The sequence below is a fragment of the Rhinopithecus roxellana genome, chromosome 20, assembly GCF_007565055.1.
Source record: "Rhinopithecus roxellana isolate Shanxi Qingling chromosome 20, ASM756505v1, whole genome shotgun sequence".
NCBI lineage: Eukaryota > Metazoa > Chordata > Mammalia > Primates > Cercopithecidae > Rhinopithecus > Rhinopithecus roxellana.
The window spans coordinates 5,708,232-5,724,733 of NC_044568.1; the positions used below are offsets into that span (position 1 = coordinate 5,708,232).

Genomic DNA, 16,502 nt, shown 5'->3' on the forward strand with positions numbered 1-16,502 from the left:
CATATGTTCTGCACATCTGCCCCTTTCCCAGCTGCAGGGTCTCCCCCGTGTAGGCAGCCCTGGTTACCTGACCAACCCCCTCCAAATGGGCAGCAGTTTCCTTACAGAGCTTCTCCATTAGCAACAGTGTTGCCAAAAGCATCCCAGGACGCACACTTAGCACAATGTCAGCAACACTGTTGCAGTGACCATCCTCAAGTTATGCTGAGCCTGGAGGAAGAGCCCACCTGTGGGGAAAGGTATGGGGAAGGAGAAAGGAGAGGGTGTCCAGGCAGCGGCAGAGCAGGGGACAACAGCAAGGACCGACAAGTTCCCCAGGAACCCCTCTTGGGGTGTGGGGAAGTGGTCTGTGTGGCGAGCCAGCTCCGTGTTGAGTTCAGGCTTCTGTGGGTCCCAGGTGACTCCCCGCACACCTGTGTTCTGAAACTCCCGCTCCTCTCTAACACCTGCGCCCAATATCAACTGGTTGGAGGGCGCGTCCCTTCAGGGCCCTGAGATCTAGGCAAGGAAGTCACTTTTGGACGAGGGAGGGCACTGTCGCGCCCTTACCTGCCAATGAGGAATGCCCACCTGGGGGCAGCACCTGAAACTGAGCCAGGCATTGCCAAGCTAGGGAAGGATTGGGCTTGGTGGGTAGCTCTATTCAGGGCTGTCTGCCTGAGCAGCTGGGGGGCTGCACACACTGAGGTCTCAGATCACCAGGGAAGCTAGTCCAGAGTTCAGATTCCTGGGCACCTCCCTCTTCAGATCCCCCCATTCAGGACGTCAAGGGTCCCAAGGCCCCAGAATGCCTTTTACAAACTCCCCCAGAGATTTTAAGATGCAACAATGTTAGAACCACCGCCTCTCCCAGGGTCTTTCTCCCTCATATGTCCCCAGATCCCTTCAAAAAGTTCACAATTTGGCAGGGCGCGGTGACTGAGGCCTGCAATCCCAGCACTTTGGGAGGTCGATGCAGGTGGATTGCTTGAGCCTGTAGGAGTTCAAGACCAGCCTGGGCAACATAGTAAGAGCCCATCTCTACAAAAAATTCTAAAAATTAGCCAGGCGGCCAGGTGCAGTGACTCACGCCTGTAATCCCAGCACTTTGGGAGGTCGATGCAGGTGGATTGCTTGAGCCTGTAGGAGTTCAAGACCAGCCTGGGCAACATAGTAAGAGCCCATCTCTGCAAAAAATTCTAAAAATTAGCCAGGCGGCCAGGTGCAGTGACTCACGCCTGTAATCCCAGCACTTTGGGAGGCCAAGGCGGGCGGATCACCTGAGGTCAGGAGTTCAAGCTGTCTCTACTAAAAATACAAAAATTAGCTGGGTGTAGTGGCACATGCCTGTGGTCACAGCTACTCGGGAGGCTGAAGCAGGAGAATCCCTTGAACTAGGGAGTTGGAGGTTGCAGTGAGTGGAGATCGCGCCACTGCACTCCATCCTGGTGACAGAGCTAGACTCCTTCTAAAAAAAGAAGAAGAAGAAGAAGAAGAAGAAGAAGAAGAAGAAGAAGAAGAAGAGAAGAGGAAGAGGAAGAGGAAGAGGAAGAGGAAGAGGAAGAGGAAGAGGAAGAGGAAGAAGAAGAAGAAGAAGGCCAGGCGCAGTGGCTCACACCTGTAATCCCAGCACTTTGGGAGGCTGGGGCAGGAGGATCACAAGGTCAGGAGTTCGAGACCAGCTTGACCAACATGGCAAAACTCCGTCTTTACTAAAAATACAAAAATTAGCCTCGCGTGGTGGTGGGAGCCTGTAGTCCCAGCTACTTGGAAGGCTGAGGCAGGAGAATTGCTTGAACCCAGGAGGTGGAGGTTGCAGTAAGCTGAGAGCGTGCCATTGCACTCCAGCCTGGGTGACAAGGGCAAGACTCTGTCAAAAATAATAATAATAATAAATTAATTAATTAATTTAAAAATTAGCCAGGCATGGTGGTGCACACCTGTGGTCCCAGCTACTTGAGAGGGAGGCTGAGAAGAGACGATGGCTTCAGCTGGGAGGTCTAGGAGGGCTGCAGTGAGCCATGATCATGCCACTGCACTCCAGCAGGAGCAACACAGCAAGAACCTATCTCAAAAAAAAAAAAAAGAAAGAAAGAAAGAAAGAAAGAAAAAGAAAAGTTAACTTTTTTTTTTTTTTTTTTTTGAGATGAAGTCTCACTCTGTCGCCCAGGCTGGAGTGCAGTGGCATGATCTCAGCTCACTGCAACCTCTGCTTCCTGGTTTCAAGAGATTCTCCTGCCTCAGTTTCCCAAGTAGCTGGGACTACAGGCACATGCCACCACACCCAGCTAATTTTCTATTTTTAGTACAGATGGGGTTTCACCATGTTGGTGAGGCTGGTCTTGAACTCGTGACCTCAGGTGATCCGCCCACCTCAGCCTCCCAAAGTGCTGGGATTACAGGAGTGAGCCATGGTGCTCGGCCAAGTTAACATTTTTAATATGTGTCCCCTGCCCCAGGACCTGAAAGCTCCCCAAGAGAAAGGCCCTTTTGTGTTTCTTGTTCTTTTCCCTTTTCTCACCCGTGTACAAGCAAAGCCAGGCACACTGAGGCTGTGAGAGTGATGGGAAACATCTGTTGAATGAGTAAATGGCTCCACTGAGCAATACACCCTCCCCCAGAAAAATGCACATTTGGATACACAGATTTTGAAAGCAACTTTAGGGCTGGGTGCAGTGGCTCACACCTGAAATCCCAGCACTTTGGGAGGCCAAGGTGGGAGGATCGCTTGAGCCCAGGAATTCAAGACCAGCTTGGGGAACACAGCAAGACCCTATCTCTACAAAAACATACATAAATATAAAAGTTTTAAAAATTAGCCAGGCGTGGTGGTGGACACCTGTGGATCCAGCTACTTAGGAAGCTGAGGTGGGAGGATTGCTTGAGCCCCAAAAGTCAAGGTTGCAGGGAGCTATGATTGTGCCAATGCACTCCAGCCTAGGCAACTGAGTCTCAAAGAAGAAAGAAGAAAGAAAGCAAGAAGGGAAAGAGAGAGGAAAGAAGGAAGGAAGGAAGGAAGGAAGGAAGGAAGGCAGGCAGGCAGGCAGACACAACTTTAGGAGGAACACACCCGTGACCATTTATGCCTACTGTTCCATTATTGGAACGCTACGCCTATGGGAGTTATTTATCTCCTACTGCTCAAGGTCATCGCCAAGGTCTGATTTATCAATTCAAATAATTGCAACCTCAGGCATAAATGGGTTAAGCCCACCCATAGAAGCCCCATTAACCATAAGGTTGGCTGGGCGCAGTAACTCATATCTGTAGTCTCAGGACTTCAGGAGGCTGTAGGCGGGCAGATCACTTGAGCTCAGGAGTTCAAGACCAGCCTGGGCAACATGGTGAAACTCCACCTCTACAAAAATTTTAAAAAATTAGCCAGGTGTGGTGGCATGTGCCTGTACTCCCAGTTCCTCAGGAGGCTGCGGCAGGAGGATCGCTTGAGCCCAGGAGGTTGAGCTGCAGTAAGCCAAGATGGCACCACTGCATTTCTGCCTGGGTGACAGAGACCCTGTCTCAAAAAAAAAAAAATAAAATAAAAATAATAATAATAATAATGTTTTCCTAGTTTCCTGTAATATTTGGAAACCACAGTCCTTCCGTGGCAGGAACAGAGATAGCCTGAAAGACACTGGATGTCCTTAGACACTCTGGGCTGTGGGCAGGGAGAGCCCTTGGAAATGAATTCCCCATCAGCCTCCTACCTTTTATTTTGTTTTGTTTTATTTTATTTACTTTGAGACAGGGTCTTACTCTGTTGCCCAGGCCAGAGTGCAGTAGCATGATCTCGGCTCACTGCAACTTTCACCTCCCAGGTTCAAGTGATTCTCTTGCCTCAGCCTCCCAAGCAGCTGGGATTACAGTACCATGCGCCTGTAATTTTTGCATTTTTAGTAGAGACGGGGTTTCACTATGTTGACCAGGCTGGTTTCGAACTCCTGACCTCAAATGATCCGCCCACTTCGGCCTCCCAAAGTGCTGGGATTATAGCTGTGAGCCACTGTGCCTGGCCCATTCTCCTTGTTTTTAAATACAAAACAATTGGGGAAGAGACTGGTCTGAAGACTCAGACAGCTGAATTTGAACCCAGGACTCCAGACCCCGGTTGGAGGCCCCTCCCCGCAGACCTGAACACTCCCCATCTGAGCCCTAATAGCCTTTTGGCCATAACATAGTATCTTGATCGCTGCCTTCTGGGGTCTCCCCTGGGCTCCTCCTTCCCAGTTGGGCTCAGACCCTCACCACCCTCCACAGCGGCGCTGAACCCTCCCTGCTTGGGAGGCCCTATCCGGGCTTCAGGTCAGATTGGGTTTCTGTCTAAGAGCAGCCTTCTCCAGTGGCACACAGTCTGAGCCAGGACATGCTGACAGAATTGTGCAACGTCGTTGTTCTGAGCCGGAATCGAGCAGCTTTTATGACCAGTTATGAAGCACTCTTCTCCTGTCAGGGCCTGGAGTTATTGAGGTTTCAAAGTAGTTTTTGTTCACCCGAGATGGCAGGCAGAGAGCAGATTCGGGCCAGGGCACTGCGCTCAGCGCCTGCGTGCATTACCTGCAGGGACATCCCCACAGGCCTTTCGGATAGGGTGGTAGTTATCACCGTTTGACAAAGAAGTTAACCGTGGCTGGGAGCAGTAAAACGCCTTGCCCAGGAGCGTCAGCCGACCTGGGGGTGGCAGGGTTTGAACTCAGGCCGCCGCCCTCCGCCGTCCAGCCCCCTTCCCTCAACTGCCACCATCTGAGTGCAATTCGCTAGCTACTGGGGCACAGGAACCCGTGCGGGTCTCTGCCGCACCTGTCTTGCGGGGCCCAGCTGAGTGTCTGCCAAAGCACCAGGAGCGCCGAGTTCCGCGGTAGGGCAGAACCAGGTGAACGCCTCGGCCAGAGGCGCGCCGGGTCCGGGGAGGGTGGGGCTGCGAGCGCTCGCCCCGGCGGCCTTTGCGCCCCAGCGCCCGCCTGGCCTCCGGAGTCCCCCGGCTGAGGGTGGGCGGTGTCCGGCCAAGACCCGGTGTCCCCACCCCCGCGCCCAAGCCCCGCCCGCGCGGTGGCCCCTCCTCGGGAAGGTAAGCACCACCTTCTCGGGGAGCGGCCCGCAGAGCCAGTGGCCGTCGGGCGCCCCGCCCCCTGCGAGTAGGGACCCGGCGCCGCTGCAGCGCAGCACTAGGAGCTGCCCGCGCCGCCGCTCGCTCACCTGCGCTCCCTCCCGCCCCTCGGTGCGCGCCCGGCCCGCCAGCCGCCACCGCCCGCACCCCGAGCGTCACCATGAACTCGCTCTTCAGGAAGAGAAACAAAGGCAAATACAGCCCCACTGTGCAGACCCGGAGGTGAGGAGGCGCCCGCAGCTCCGTTCCGGGACGCTCTTGCGCCTGTGGGCGAACAGGACCGGAAAGACCGCCTGGGCAGTGTAGGAATGGGGGGCAGGGGGGCCCAGGAACAGGGAACTGAACCCGGAGTGCGGGACTCGCGGGAACGTGGGACCGAGGCCACCCTGAAGCTGGGAAGCACCGCCGGGTGGGAGGGGACTGGCTGGGGCCCCCGAGGGGAAGCATAATTGCGGACTTAGGGGACTTCGGGAGTCCAGGGAGCATTGCTTTGAGGGCCTAGGGCATGGGCAGCTAAGCTGGGGGTACAGGGCACCCCTGTGTCCCAGGGTCGCTCTTGAGCAGGGGGTCGCCCAGGACCGGGAATAGCCACCTGGATGCGGGGGCGGAGTTTTTGGAGGACCGGGCACTCAAGGCGGGGTCACCGTGGGCGACCCAGGAAGCTCCGTCCAGGGGGTGCCCTGAGGCAGGGAAATTGAGCTGGCGTCGGAGGGGTGCTCTCCAGTGCCTATGAGACCGCGCAAGTGTTCCTGGCGTCGGAGAGGCGAGGGGGTGGGCCACCCCCGCTGCACTTCCCGGCACCTGCCACCCTGCGCTCCAGAGCCGCGCTCAGAGGCCCTGGGGGGTGCGGGGTCGGGTCGAGGGGCACAGGGGCAGGCACCCCCCTTACCTCCCCACCCTCTGGGTTCTGAGCGGAGGTTGGGTGGCGTCGGGGCCTCCTCTTCGAAGCTCGGTTTCTCAGGGGTGTGGCTCCCTGCCCCCACCCCAGCCCCGAAACTGGCGGTGTCTCTGAGCCGCGGGTTCCCAGGGCGGCTTGGGAGAGGAATGGCATGTCTTGATGTGTTTGCAGTGAGAAGCAGCCCACGTCCGTTTTGATAAGCCTAATGTGTTCACTTAATAACCTGTTTGGGGGAGCCTGGTGGAGATGCTGAGATTGATGGAGGGGGTGGGAATCCAGCCCCTGCCTTATCCCCCTCTTCTGAAAATAGAATGGGGGCTTTGGGTTAGCAAGGACCGTTTTGCCAGCTTTTTGGACAAGAGGCTTCAGACAGGTGAGGGGCCCGCAAATTGCATGGCTCTCCTGGCTGGGAGTTTTGCCCCCAAGCTGCTCTCACTGGGAGTCCTCAGTGTGCCCTCCAAGCAGCTCCTCACTCCCTCCGTAGGCCCCAAAGGAAGGCAAGGAGAGGCTTCTGAGCCCAGGGCTCCCACCCAACCCCTGCAGTCCGGCCTAGGCTGACCAGTCCGACAGGTGCAGGCGGTGGGGCCCTGGCATGCTGGAGTGCAACACTCCATTCCCTGGCCTTCCAGCCCTTTCAGAAACCCCCCTGCCCTGTGATCCCACCCACCTATATCTCCATTTGGGCTCTTTCAAGCTCAGAGGCATTTTCCCCCTTCGGAGATTTCCCCACCCCTCCCCTATCTTTCACAACCCCAGAGACTGGGCAGGGCCTGCATGCTGCTCCTCCCTGGCTGCATCCAGCTGGCACTCGGACCCAGCCGGGGGCCTGTCCAGTCCCTGCACTGTTCCCTGGGGCATTGCACAATTGGATGCTCTGTGCCAGCCGTGGTGAACCGTTCTGTCCTCTCCACCCCAGAGACTAGGCCCATCCAGTCCTTCACACATGCAGACACCCACACACCAGGAGTGGAGCCAGGCCTCGCCCCGCCCTCTGCCTCCCCCCAGCCTCCCTCCTTCCTGCAGCTTTCCATCCCTGAAGGCCCCAGCTTGGACCTAACAAAAGGTTGTAATGAACCCAGACAAGCTGGGAGGGGTGCGGGCTTTCCTGGAAGTGTGAGGATGAAAGGCATCCCATCTTTTATAGCTGCAGGGACGCAGAGGGTCTGGGGTGGCAAAGATTTGGGGTCCCGTCACTCTCTGTATCCCTGGCCCAAAGCAGCCACCGTCTGTCCTAGACTGACAGCCATTGGTCCCAGGTCTCCATTTAGATATCTCTTTCTCCAGGAAGCCCTCCTGATTCTGTCCCTCAGCATGGGGTGAAAGACCATTCCTTTGAGCCTTGCCACCCCATCACAGAATGAGCACAGCCACAGCTCTGAGCAGGTGTCAGATGCCTCCCGGGGTGGTCTCCAAGCCCAGTGCATCCCTCTGCCCCTCCCCTTAGTGGGGACTAGTTCTTAGACTAGATTGTGGGGTGGGGGTAGTCCTGTACCCAGTTCTCTCAAATGCATCTCTCGAGCATTGCCTGATGCCCAGCTAACCCCATAGCACGTGTCTTGGTTGGGGGTGAAAGGGACAGACTTGTGGCTCTAGGCTGTGGTTGCTGGTCACAGGAAGTGGATCTCCAAGTTATTCCTTCACCCCAAGTTTTCCAGGGGCCCACTCCATTGTTTGGGGGAGGACAAGGTTGCTGGTGAGATTCGGCATGGTGGGGCAGGTAGGAGCTCCAGCACTGCGAGCAGAACGTCTCACTGTTGATCCTGGCATCTCCACCCTGGAGCCTCTGGAAGCCTTGTTTTACCTTTCTGCACAGCTCGGGTGGTGATACTGAGTGTCTCATGCACAGGGCTGCTGGGAGGAGCAGGGCTGTAGCACACGGGAGGTGCCCGGATGAGGGTTAGCACCCCTTTCTGGGCCCAGGGGACCCAGGAGCCCCAAGTTGTGAGTTTCACACCCAAGATAGTCAGGCCTTTGGACTACAAAGTGTGGATGAGTGAATGAAACACCCCACCGAGAAAGCCACCCCTTCCAGTTTGTCCACCTTTTAGCAGCTGAAGCTGGGGAGGGCCGGGACAGGGTGTGAACCCCGTTGCTCCCGTTGCCCAGGTTCCTAATGACAGGTGTGAGAGCTGATCTTCACACCTGAGCTAATGACAGAGTCAGGTTGGATGGTGCAGGTCACCGAGGGAAGCATCCAGCCTCACAGAGAGGCCCTGGAGGAGACCCGCTCCCACCCCCCTGGCTGTGCAACCTCAGAGGAGCTGCTTGGCTTCTCTGAGCCTGTTTTCTCACCTGTGGGATGGGAATAAGCACGGTGCCTGCTTGGAGATGTTGGCTGAGGATTAAATGAAATAATGCAGGGGAAAGGTTGAGAATAAGAGGCCTCAAGTAATGGCAGCTATGACGATTACAGTTATTAAGCAAATGCGGGCAAGGTGGCTGTGGTATACCCAGGGTTAAACTTGATATCATGGGGGACAGGCTATGTACCGCACAATTCCATAGGCACTGTTGCTGGGGTTTAGCAGGTGGGCGTGGAGGAGACGTTAACAACCTCCCTGCACTTGAGTCGCTGGCAGTCACATCAGAGAGGAAGATGGAGTCAAGCTTCAGTACATGTATGGTTACATGAGCATCGGGCTGATGGGGCCAGGCAGGAGCAATGGAGCGTAGAGCCGGACAGATGAGGTCTCCAGCCTGGCCACTCGCATGCTTTGTGACTGGCCTGAAGTGAGAGCTGTTACAGTCAGAGCACAGATGCTGGGAGGTGAGGGAGGACTTCCCAGAGGAGGCATCTGACCTGTCACGGGGTGGGATGGAGTGGCCAAGACCTAGCTCTGCAGTCAGGCTGAATTCTGCCTCTATTTGAAAAGAAACATAGCCTCCCTGAGTCTCAGTGCTTGTGAATCTGTTGAATGGGATTAATCTTGCTCCTCCACCCTGACCTGGGTCCCAGTAAACACCCAGCAGCCTGGTCTCACCTACAAAGGTCTTGCAACACTGGCCCAGCCCTGATGGAGTGCTCCTGCATGGGAGGCAGGACCCCAGGCTTTGAGGGGAGAGCTGGCAAAAGGGAAGCATGCTCTACTGGGAGGCACCGAGGGTACCCTGAGCCTCTTGGTGGTTAAGCACACAGTGTTTTATTAGCTGGGCATGGTGGTGGGTGCCTGTAATCCCAGCTACTCAGGAGGTTGAAGCAGGAGAATCACTTGAACCTGGGAGGCAGAGGTGGCAGTGAGCCGAGATTGTGCCACTGCGCTCCAGCCTGGGCATAAGAGCAAGACTGTCTCGAAAAAAAAAAGAAAAAAAAAAAAAGCAAGAACACAGCGTTTGCTGCTAGCTGGGCATGAGTTCAGGCCGCAGCTCTGTGTCTCTTAAGCTGTTTGATCTTGGGCAAGTCACTTAATGTCTCCGAGCTTCAGTTTCTTCATCTGTGAGATGGAGAGAAGAGCAACCCCCAGTTGGTGAGGCTGCTGGGTTAATCAAATGAGAGGATGCGCGTGATGGGTCTAGCCTATGACCTGGTTCAGAGCAAGTGCCTGGCAAATCATAGCAGCCAATACTCGGAAGCGCACACTGCTATTAAGAGTCACAAATAGGCCGGGCGCGGTGGCTCACGCCTGTAATCCCAGCACTTTGGGAGGCCGAGGCGGGCGGATCACGAGGTCAGGAGATCAAGAACATCCTGGCTAACACGGTGAAACCCCGTCTCTACTAAAAATACAAAAAATGAGCCAGGCGTGGTGGCGGCGCCTGTAGTCCCAGCTACTGGGGAGGCTGAGGCAGGAGAATGGCATGAACCCAGGAGGCGGAGCTTGCAGTGAGCTGAAAGCGCGCCACTGCACTCCAGCCTGGGTGACAGAGGGAGACTCCGTCTCAAAAAAAAAGAGTCACATCGGGCCGGGCACGGTAGCTCACACCTGTAATTCCAGCTCTCTGAGAGGCTAAGGTGGACAGATCACTTGAGGACAGGAGTTTAGGACCAGCCTGGCCAACATGGTAAAACCCCATCTCTACAAAAATAAATATTAAAAATTAGTTGGGTGTGGTGGCGGGCACCTGTAATCCCAGCTACTGGGGAGGCTAGGCAGGAGAATCACTTGAACCTGGGAGGCAGAGATTGCAGTGAGTCACACCACTGTAGTCCAGCTTGGGAGACAGAGCAAGACTCCATCTGAAAAAAAAAAAGAAAGAAGAAAGATTCATGACTGAGCCAAGCCCAGAGCTGACCAGGGAGCTGACTCAAGCATGCACCCATTGGTCAGTGACGATAGGAATGCCTCATCGATTTGGGAGAGGGCCCATGTGGGTGACGGCTTAGAGAGAGCCGCCCCGCCATTTCCCAGGCACATACTGTGAGCCCAGCAAGGCCATGGATGTTACATGGGCGGGTGGGGGGCGGGAAGCAAATGAGGCCTCCCCACCCGTACCTGGAACTGGCAGCAACTGTGCCTGGGGACTGCTCCAGGCCAGATGGTAGAGTCATTGGTGTTTGTGCTCACTGCCTCCATCCCCAGCAACCCACTCTACCTCTTTTCCTTCTGGCTTTGCCCCCTCATCCCTTACCCAGTTCTCTTGGAAGAAGGAATGAGACTGGATAAATTCGATTCAGGATAGCGCTGAGCTTACTTGGAGGAACAGCTGCTAATGGTAGCATTTCAGGCATTGTCGGGGGGGATCATTTGGGAAAAGGGTATTTTGCGGGAGAGACACAGCTCCCTCTACACCCTTTAGGCAACACCCTAAGGGTGTGGTGGGGGGAGGCCCTGGGAGTGGAGGACCTGGGGGAGAAGCTGCTTTAGAGAGCTTCCAAGGCTCCTCGTCCAGGGAAGAGAACCCCGGCTTCCCAGCGTGCAGCTGTTCTCTGCTCCTGGCAGGGCTGTGCCAGTGTTGCTGGCACCACCTTCCACCCTCCCAGTCTGCCTGCCCCAGCCTGTCTTGGAAGCAAATGGGGAAATGGCCTCTGGTCTTTGCTCCCCTGGCTTCTGACGGGTTGCTGTGCCACAGCCTCTGGAACCCGGGAGGTCACCCGGTACCCCTTTCTGCCTCCGGGCGGGACAGAGCTCTCTTCAGGTCCCAGTGCTGCCCTTCCCTACCCCAACGTATTTTTTTTTTTTTTTTTTTTTTTTTTTTTTTTTTAGTGTTCTTTCTTTATTCTTTAGAGACAGGCTGTCGCTGTATCACCCAGATTGGAGTGCAGTGGTGCGATCATAGCTCACTGTAGCCTCGAACTACTGGGCTCAAGCCATCCTTGTGCCTCAGCCTCCCAAGTAGTTGGGACTACACGTGTGCACACCACCATGCCCTGCTAATTTAATTTTTTGTAGAGATGGGGTCTCACTATACTGCCCACTCTGGTCCTGAACTCCTGGGCTCAAGCGAGTCTCTTGACTTAGCCTCCCAAAGCAGTGGGATTACAGCCATGAGCCACTGCACCCGAGCCTTTTCCCTTTAAATGGATCCCCACTTCTCCCTGCCTGCAGAGCCGGCAGCCCAGCAGGACTCTAGCCCGTCTTCACTGTTCCTTCTTCCACTCAAGTGCTCCAGTCCCTTCTCCCCATGGCAGCCAGGGAGCTCCTTACAACATGTAAATCTGACCATACCTCCAGCTGCTTAACCTCTGCCCTGGAACTCCCTTTGCTCTTAGGCCCTGGGAGCTGGCGCCCTGCACAACATCAACATATGCCTGTCACCATCTTGTTTCCACGCTGTGCCAGGCCACACGGCCTTTCCCTGTGCCATTCCTCTTGCCCAGAATGCCCCTCCCACCCCTTTTCACTGCTTCTCTTCCGCTTCCAGGTTTACCTCCTGTTCCGCAGGGAAGCCCTCCCCAACCTCTCTGCTGGGGCAGATCCACCTGTTCAATGGACTCCCCTTCTCCTTGGTAGCTCTTATCTCGGCAGCTACGTGACTCTGGGGTAGCCAGATGTGGCTGCATGGCTGCGTTCCCCCAGAGACATATGCTGAATGAATGAACGAATGAATGAATGAATGAGGGTAACCCACAGGGGACTGCTAAGATTCTTCCCTTCCCTCAACATCTCAAGAGAGCATACACTGCCCTGTGCTTCACACCCCAGGACCAGCAGAGCCCGGAGGTGGGGATGGATGAGGCAGGGGTTCCAGCTAGTGGAAAGGAATGAGAGGCCTGAGCAGGCTGCCCCCTGCCCTGTCCCTATCCAGTCACCTTCTGCATGCAGGACGGTGAGCAGAGTTGACTGAGTCTGCAGCTGGCAGCAATACGGAGTGATAATGAGATAAACGAGGGCCCGGACCCAGCCACACAGGCTTCTGCAGGAGGGGTCAGTTGGAGAAGAGAGGATAAAGAGAGTGCAGCTGACAGAAAGAGAGAGGGATGTGTGTATCCACGACCTGAAAAGGCATGACGGTGAGCAAGCAAAGCAAGTTGATGAACAATGCAAAGACGATGCTTGTATATATACATTTTTAGAAACATACACAGAGCAATTCCATATACTCTTCGTGAATGCAGATGTGTCTATGTATTGGAAGGCTTAGGGGACCAGGTGCAGTGGCTCACACTTGTCCCAGAGCTTTGGGAGGCCAAGGCGGGAGGATGGCTTGAGGCCAGGAGTTCAAGACCAGCCTGGGCAACATAGTGAGACCCTATTTCTACAAAAAAAAAAAAAAAATTAGCTGGGCATGGTAGAGCATGCCTCTAGTCTTAGCTGCTCAGGAGGCTGACGGGGGAGGCCCTGAGTCCAGGGATTCAAGGCTGCAGTGAGCTGTGATTGTGCCACTGTACTCCAGCCTGGGCAACAGAGCAAGACCCTGTCTCTAAATAAATTAATAAAATAAAACAGACTTAGGAAGAATCAGTAAATCTAAAATTCTGCTACTCCTAAGGAGGGGGCTGAAAGGATAATGAATAATAACATTTTACTTCCTTTTTAGAAAAATCTGCAGCAAAGATGGTACTGTGACATCATCAAACCCTGGTGGTGGGGACATGCACGGGTGATTCTTCTCAGTGCTTTTCTGCATATCTGAGTAGACCATGAGTCTTTCAGTTTAGGTGAAGGGTGGAGCAGAGAATGCAAGCTGGTGTGGGGCACAGCTGGCAGGGGGCACAGCTGGCAGGGGGCACAGCATAGGAAAAGCCTGCAGGCAAGCCCTGAATCCTGGGTCTCAGAGTCCAGACCATAGCAAAAGAAAGGGTCTGAAAAGGAAGGAGAGGGGCCTCAGGAAGCAAAGGGGGCCCAGTCCTGGAAGGCAAGCAGGCAGGTTCTGGATGGGGAGACAAAAATGGAGAGTCTGTGAGGAAGTGGGAGGGGAGGGGGCCAAAACTGGGAAAGGTATGAACACAGAAAGGCCTTGAGGTTGGGGCCTAGCTTAAAACGATCACCCTAAATTATGATTATTACGTTGTCTGAGATAAATTCTACCTTCAGCTCTCTTTCCAAGCGAGGCTCAGAGAATTTGAGTGGCTTGCACCGGGACTCTCAGTCATTCTTTTTTTTTTTTTTTTTTTCTTTGTAGATAGAGTTTCACTTTTGTTGCCCAGGCTGGAGTGAAGTGACGCAATCTCAGCTCACTGCAACCTCTGCCTCCCAGGTTCCAGCGATTCTCTTGCCTCAGCCTCCCAAGTAGCTGGGATCACACACGCCCACCACCACGCCCAGCTATATTTTGTATTTTTAGTAGAGATGGGGTTTCACCATGTTGGCCAGGCTGGCCTCAAACACCTGACCTCAGGTGATCCACCTGCCTCAGCCTCCCAGAGTGTTGGGATTACAGGCGTGGGCCACTGTGCCCAGCCGTCTCGGCAGTTCTTACCCAGACACTTTGAGAGGGTTGGCAGGGTGTCCTGGCCACCCTGCCCATCCTTTCCTAGGCAGAGGATTTTTGTCACATCTTAGAAGATAAAACACACCGGGGCTGCTGGCTCAGCTTGCAAGGCCGCAGGGCTGTAAGAGAAATAGAACTTGCAGAAATTTTTGCTGCCCCCACTGCCTGGGCTAGGATTTCAGGCTGATACCTTTTAGGGTTTCAACTTCTCTGTGGCCATGGGGACAGTTTGTTTCCCATTGAAGGCTGAGAAAGGATTCTGAGTTTGTACCACAAAGAAGAGACAGGGCTTCAACCCTGCTTCAACCCAGATAAGAAGCTCAATTCGGCCGGGCGCAATGGTTCACGCCTGTAATCCCAGCACTTTGGGAGGCAGGTGGATCACCTGAGGTCAGGAGTTTGAGACCAGCCTGGCCAACATGGTGAAACCCCATCTCTACTAAAAATACCAAATATATTTTGTGTTTGAGCCCAAGAGTTGAAGGCTGCAGTGAGCTATGATTGTACCAATGCCCTTCAGCCTGAATAGCAGAGCAAGACTCTGTCTCAAAAAATAAAAAAGGAGGTTGGTGCTCTTTGTCCAGCGGTCCTGAATCCAGAGTGACATCCTAATTCCTCAAGGCACCAAAGTTGGCTGGAGCCCTATTTATCCCCAGAGTCCAGGAATTCAAAGCTGCAGTGAGCTATGAATCCTCCCACCTTAGCCTCCTGAGCAGCTAGGACTAGAGGCATGCACCACCATGCCCAGCTAATTTTATTTATTTATTTATTTTTGGTAGAAATGGGGTCTCACTATGTTGCCCTGTCTTCAAGACCTGCCTTGGTGTTATCTGAAGCAGCTTGAACTTCTGTATGTTTGTAACAGAAGCCTAAAAGCACTCACCTGACACAGAACCCTAGGTCCCAACAGAGGCCTGGAGGCAGGGCAGCCTTCCCTAGGCAGAAACAGATTAGGCCTTAAAAACAGACCCAGAATTACTACACCAACAACCCTCTCATCTTAGTATATATTACCCCAGGATTAATAGCTGGGTGTGAGGACATTTACTGTCTAATTAGCACAGGAGTTTCTAGTAGGGAGAGAATCAGTCAATTGACCAATCAATCTGGTATTTATTGGGCACCTCCTGTGTACTGCTTTCTCACAAGACCTCCTTCCTATAGAGATGTAGAATTTTTCCTCATCTTGCTTCTTTTTAACCTTGCTGTGGTTCAGTTCCTTGTTCTCAGACCTGGCTGCACATTAGAATTACATTAGGAGCTTTGAACAGGATGTCAGAGCCCTTTCCAACACCAATTAAGTCAAAATCTCCATGGACATGAATCCAGACATCATTCTTTTGATGTGCAGCTGGTGGGAACCACATAGTTACATGGATTGTCTCACTCCCTCTTGTCTTTGAGGTATATGGACAGTTCTTTCTCTCTTCAGTACCAGTTGCCTGGTTTGTCACTCTCCATTTCTTTATTCTCAACCTTCCTGTATCATTTAGTTTCAAGTGTGTGTGTCTTATGGCACATAGCTTGGGGGTGGGGTATATTTTGTATTCTCACTTAAGAGTCTTTTATCTTTTAATAGGCAAAATTAATTCATTTATATTTATTGTAGTGACTAATGTGTTTGAACCTACTCCACTATGTTGCCCTATTTATCATGCTTTCTCTTTGTTTCCATTTTGCTCTTTTCCTGGTTTTTATTGGTTTGGGTATATTTTCATCATTAAAGTTAGATTATAAGGCCTAAATGGAACACAGTGGATGAAAATACCCTGATCTAAGTGATCTAAAATCTTTGTTTGTTTTTTTGTTTTGTTTTGTTTTGTTTTTTTTTTTTTGGAGATGGAGTCTCACTTTGTTGCCCAGGCTGGAGTGCAGTGGCGCGATCTCAGCTCACTGCCAGCTCTGCCTCCCGGGTTCACGCCATTCTCCTGCCTCAACCTCTCGAGTAGCTGGGACTACAGGCGCCAGCCACCACGCCCGGCTAATTTTGTTTTTGTATTTTTCGTAGAGATGGAGTTTCATCATGTTACCCAGGATGGTCTCTATCTCCTGACCTCATGATCCGCCTGCCTGGCCTCCCAAAGTGCTGGGATTACAGGCGTGAGCCACTGCACCCAGCCACATCTTTGTAATTATACCCATTGGGGTGTTTGTCCTTGACCTACCTTCTGGCTTACAGACTTTTGAACAATTGGGATTTGCTCATCTTTTGAGAGAGGGCCTTCTGTTGTCCTTAATTCCAGGCCTTACATAAGCTTGGGGCTCTATGAATAGGTGTAAAATTGATCAGGTATTTTATAGCATGTCAACAATTCATATCTCTGGGGGCTTGTTAATGGAGAAGGGCAGAAAGATGACAAGGAGTTGGTGGAGTGTGGTTGAAAATTTATTTGGCAATTACTGAATATCTAGAAAGTGCCCAGCTGTGGCTGCAGCAGTTAGAAGCATAGACCTTTACTAACCTTTTGACCCTGAGCAAGTGGCCGCTCCTTCCTGAGTCTCAGTTTCCTCATCTGCAATGGAGCTATGATAGCACCTACCTCAACCAGTTGTTATAAGGATCAGAGATGAATCCTGCTTCTGGTTTTGGTGTAGGGTGTGCGCCAGGAAGGTGTTCACTCAATGGTTCCGCCTGAAAGATCTGTTCAGAGGGACAGGCTGGGAGTCCCTTGTGGTGGCATCTTAGGAGAATGACTCAGCCTCAGTTTACCG

At 53.3% G+C, this 16,502-nt stretch overlaps 1 protein-coding gene across 2 annotated transcripts in view; it reads left to right on the top strand.

The window, feature by feature from the left end:
• Window positions 1–4,963: 4,963 nt before the first annotated feature.
• The window catches only part of PPL (periplakin), a 57,382-nt gene continuing 45,843 nt past the window's right edge, over window positions 4,964–16,502 (top strand). The window contains exon 1 of one of the 2 annotated variants that reach the window (XM_030925262.1): window positions 4,964–5,305. In XM_030925262.1, the coding sequence (XP_030781122.1) occupies window positions 5,244–5,305 (62 nt within the window). In that variant the 5' untranslated portion in view covers window positions 4,964–5,243. The remainder of the gene's footprint in view (window positions 5,306–16,502) is intronic. The other variant, XM_010353878.2, reaches the window with a different exon arrangement.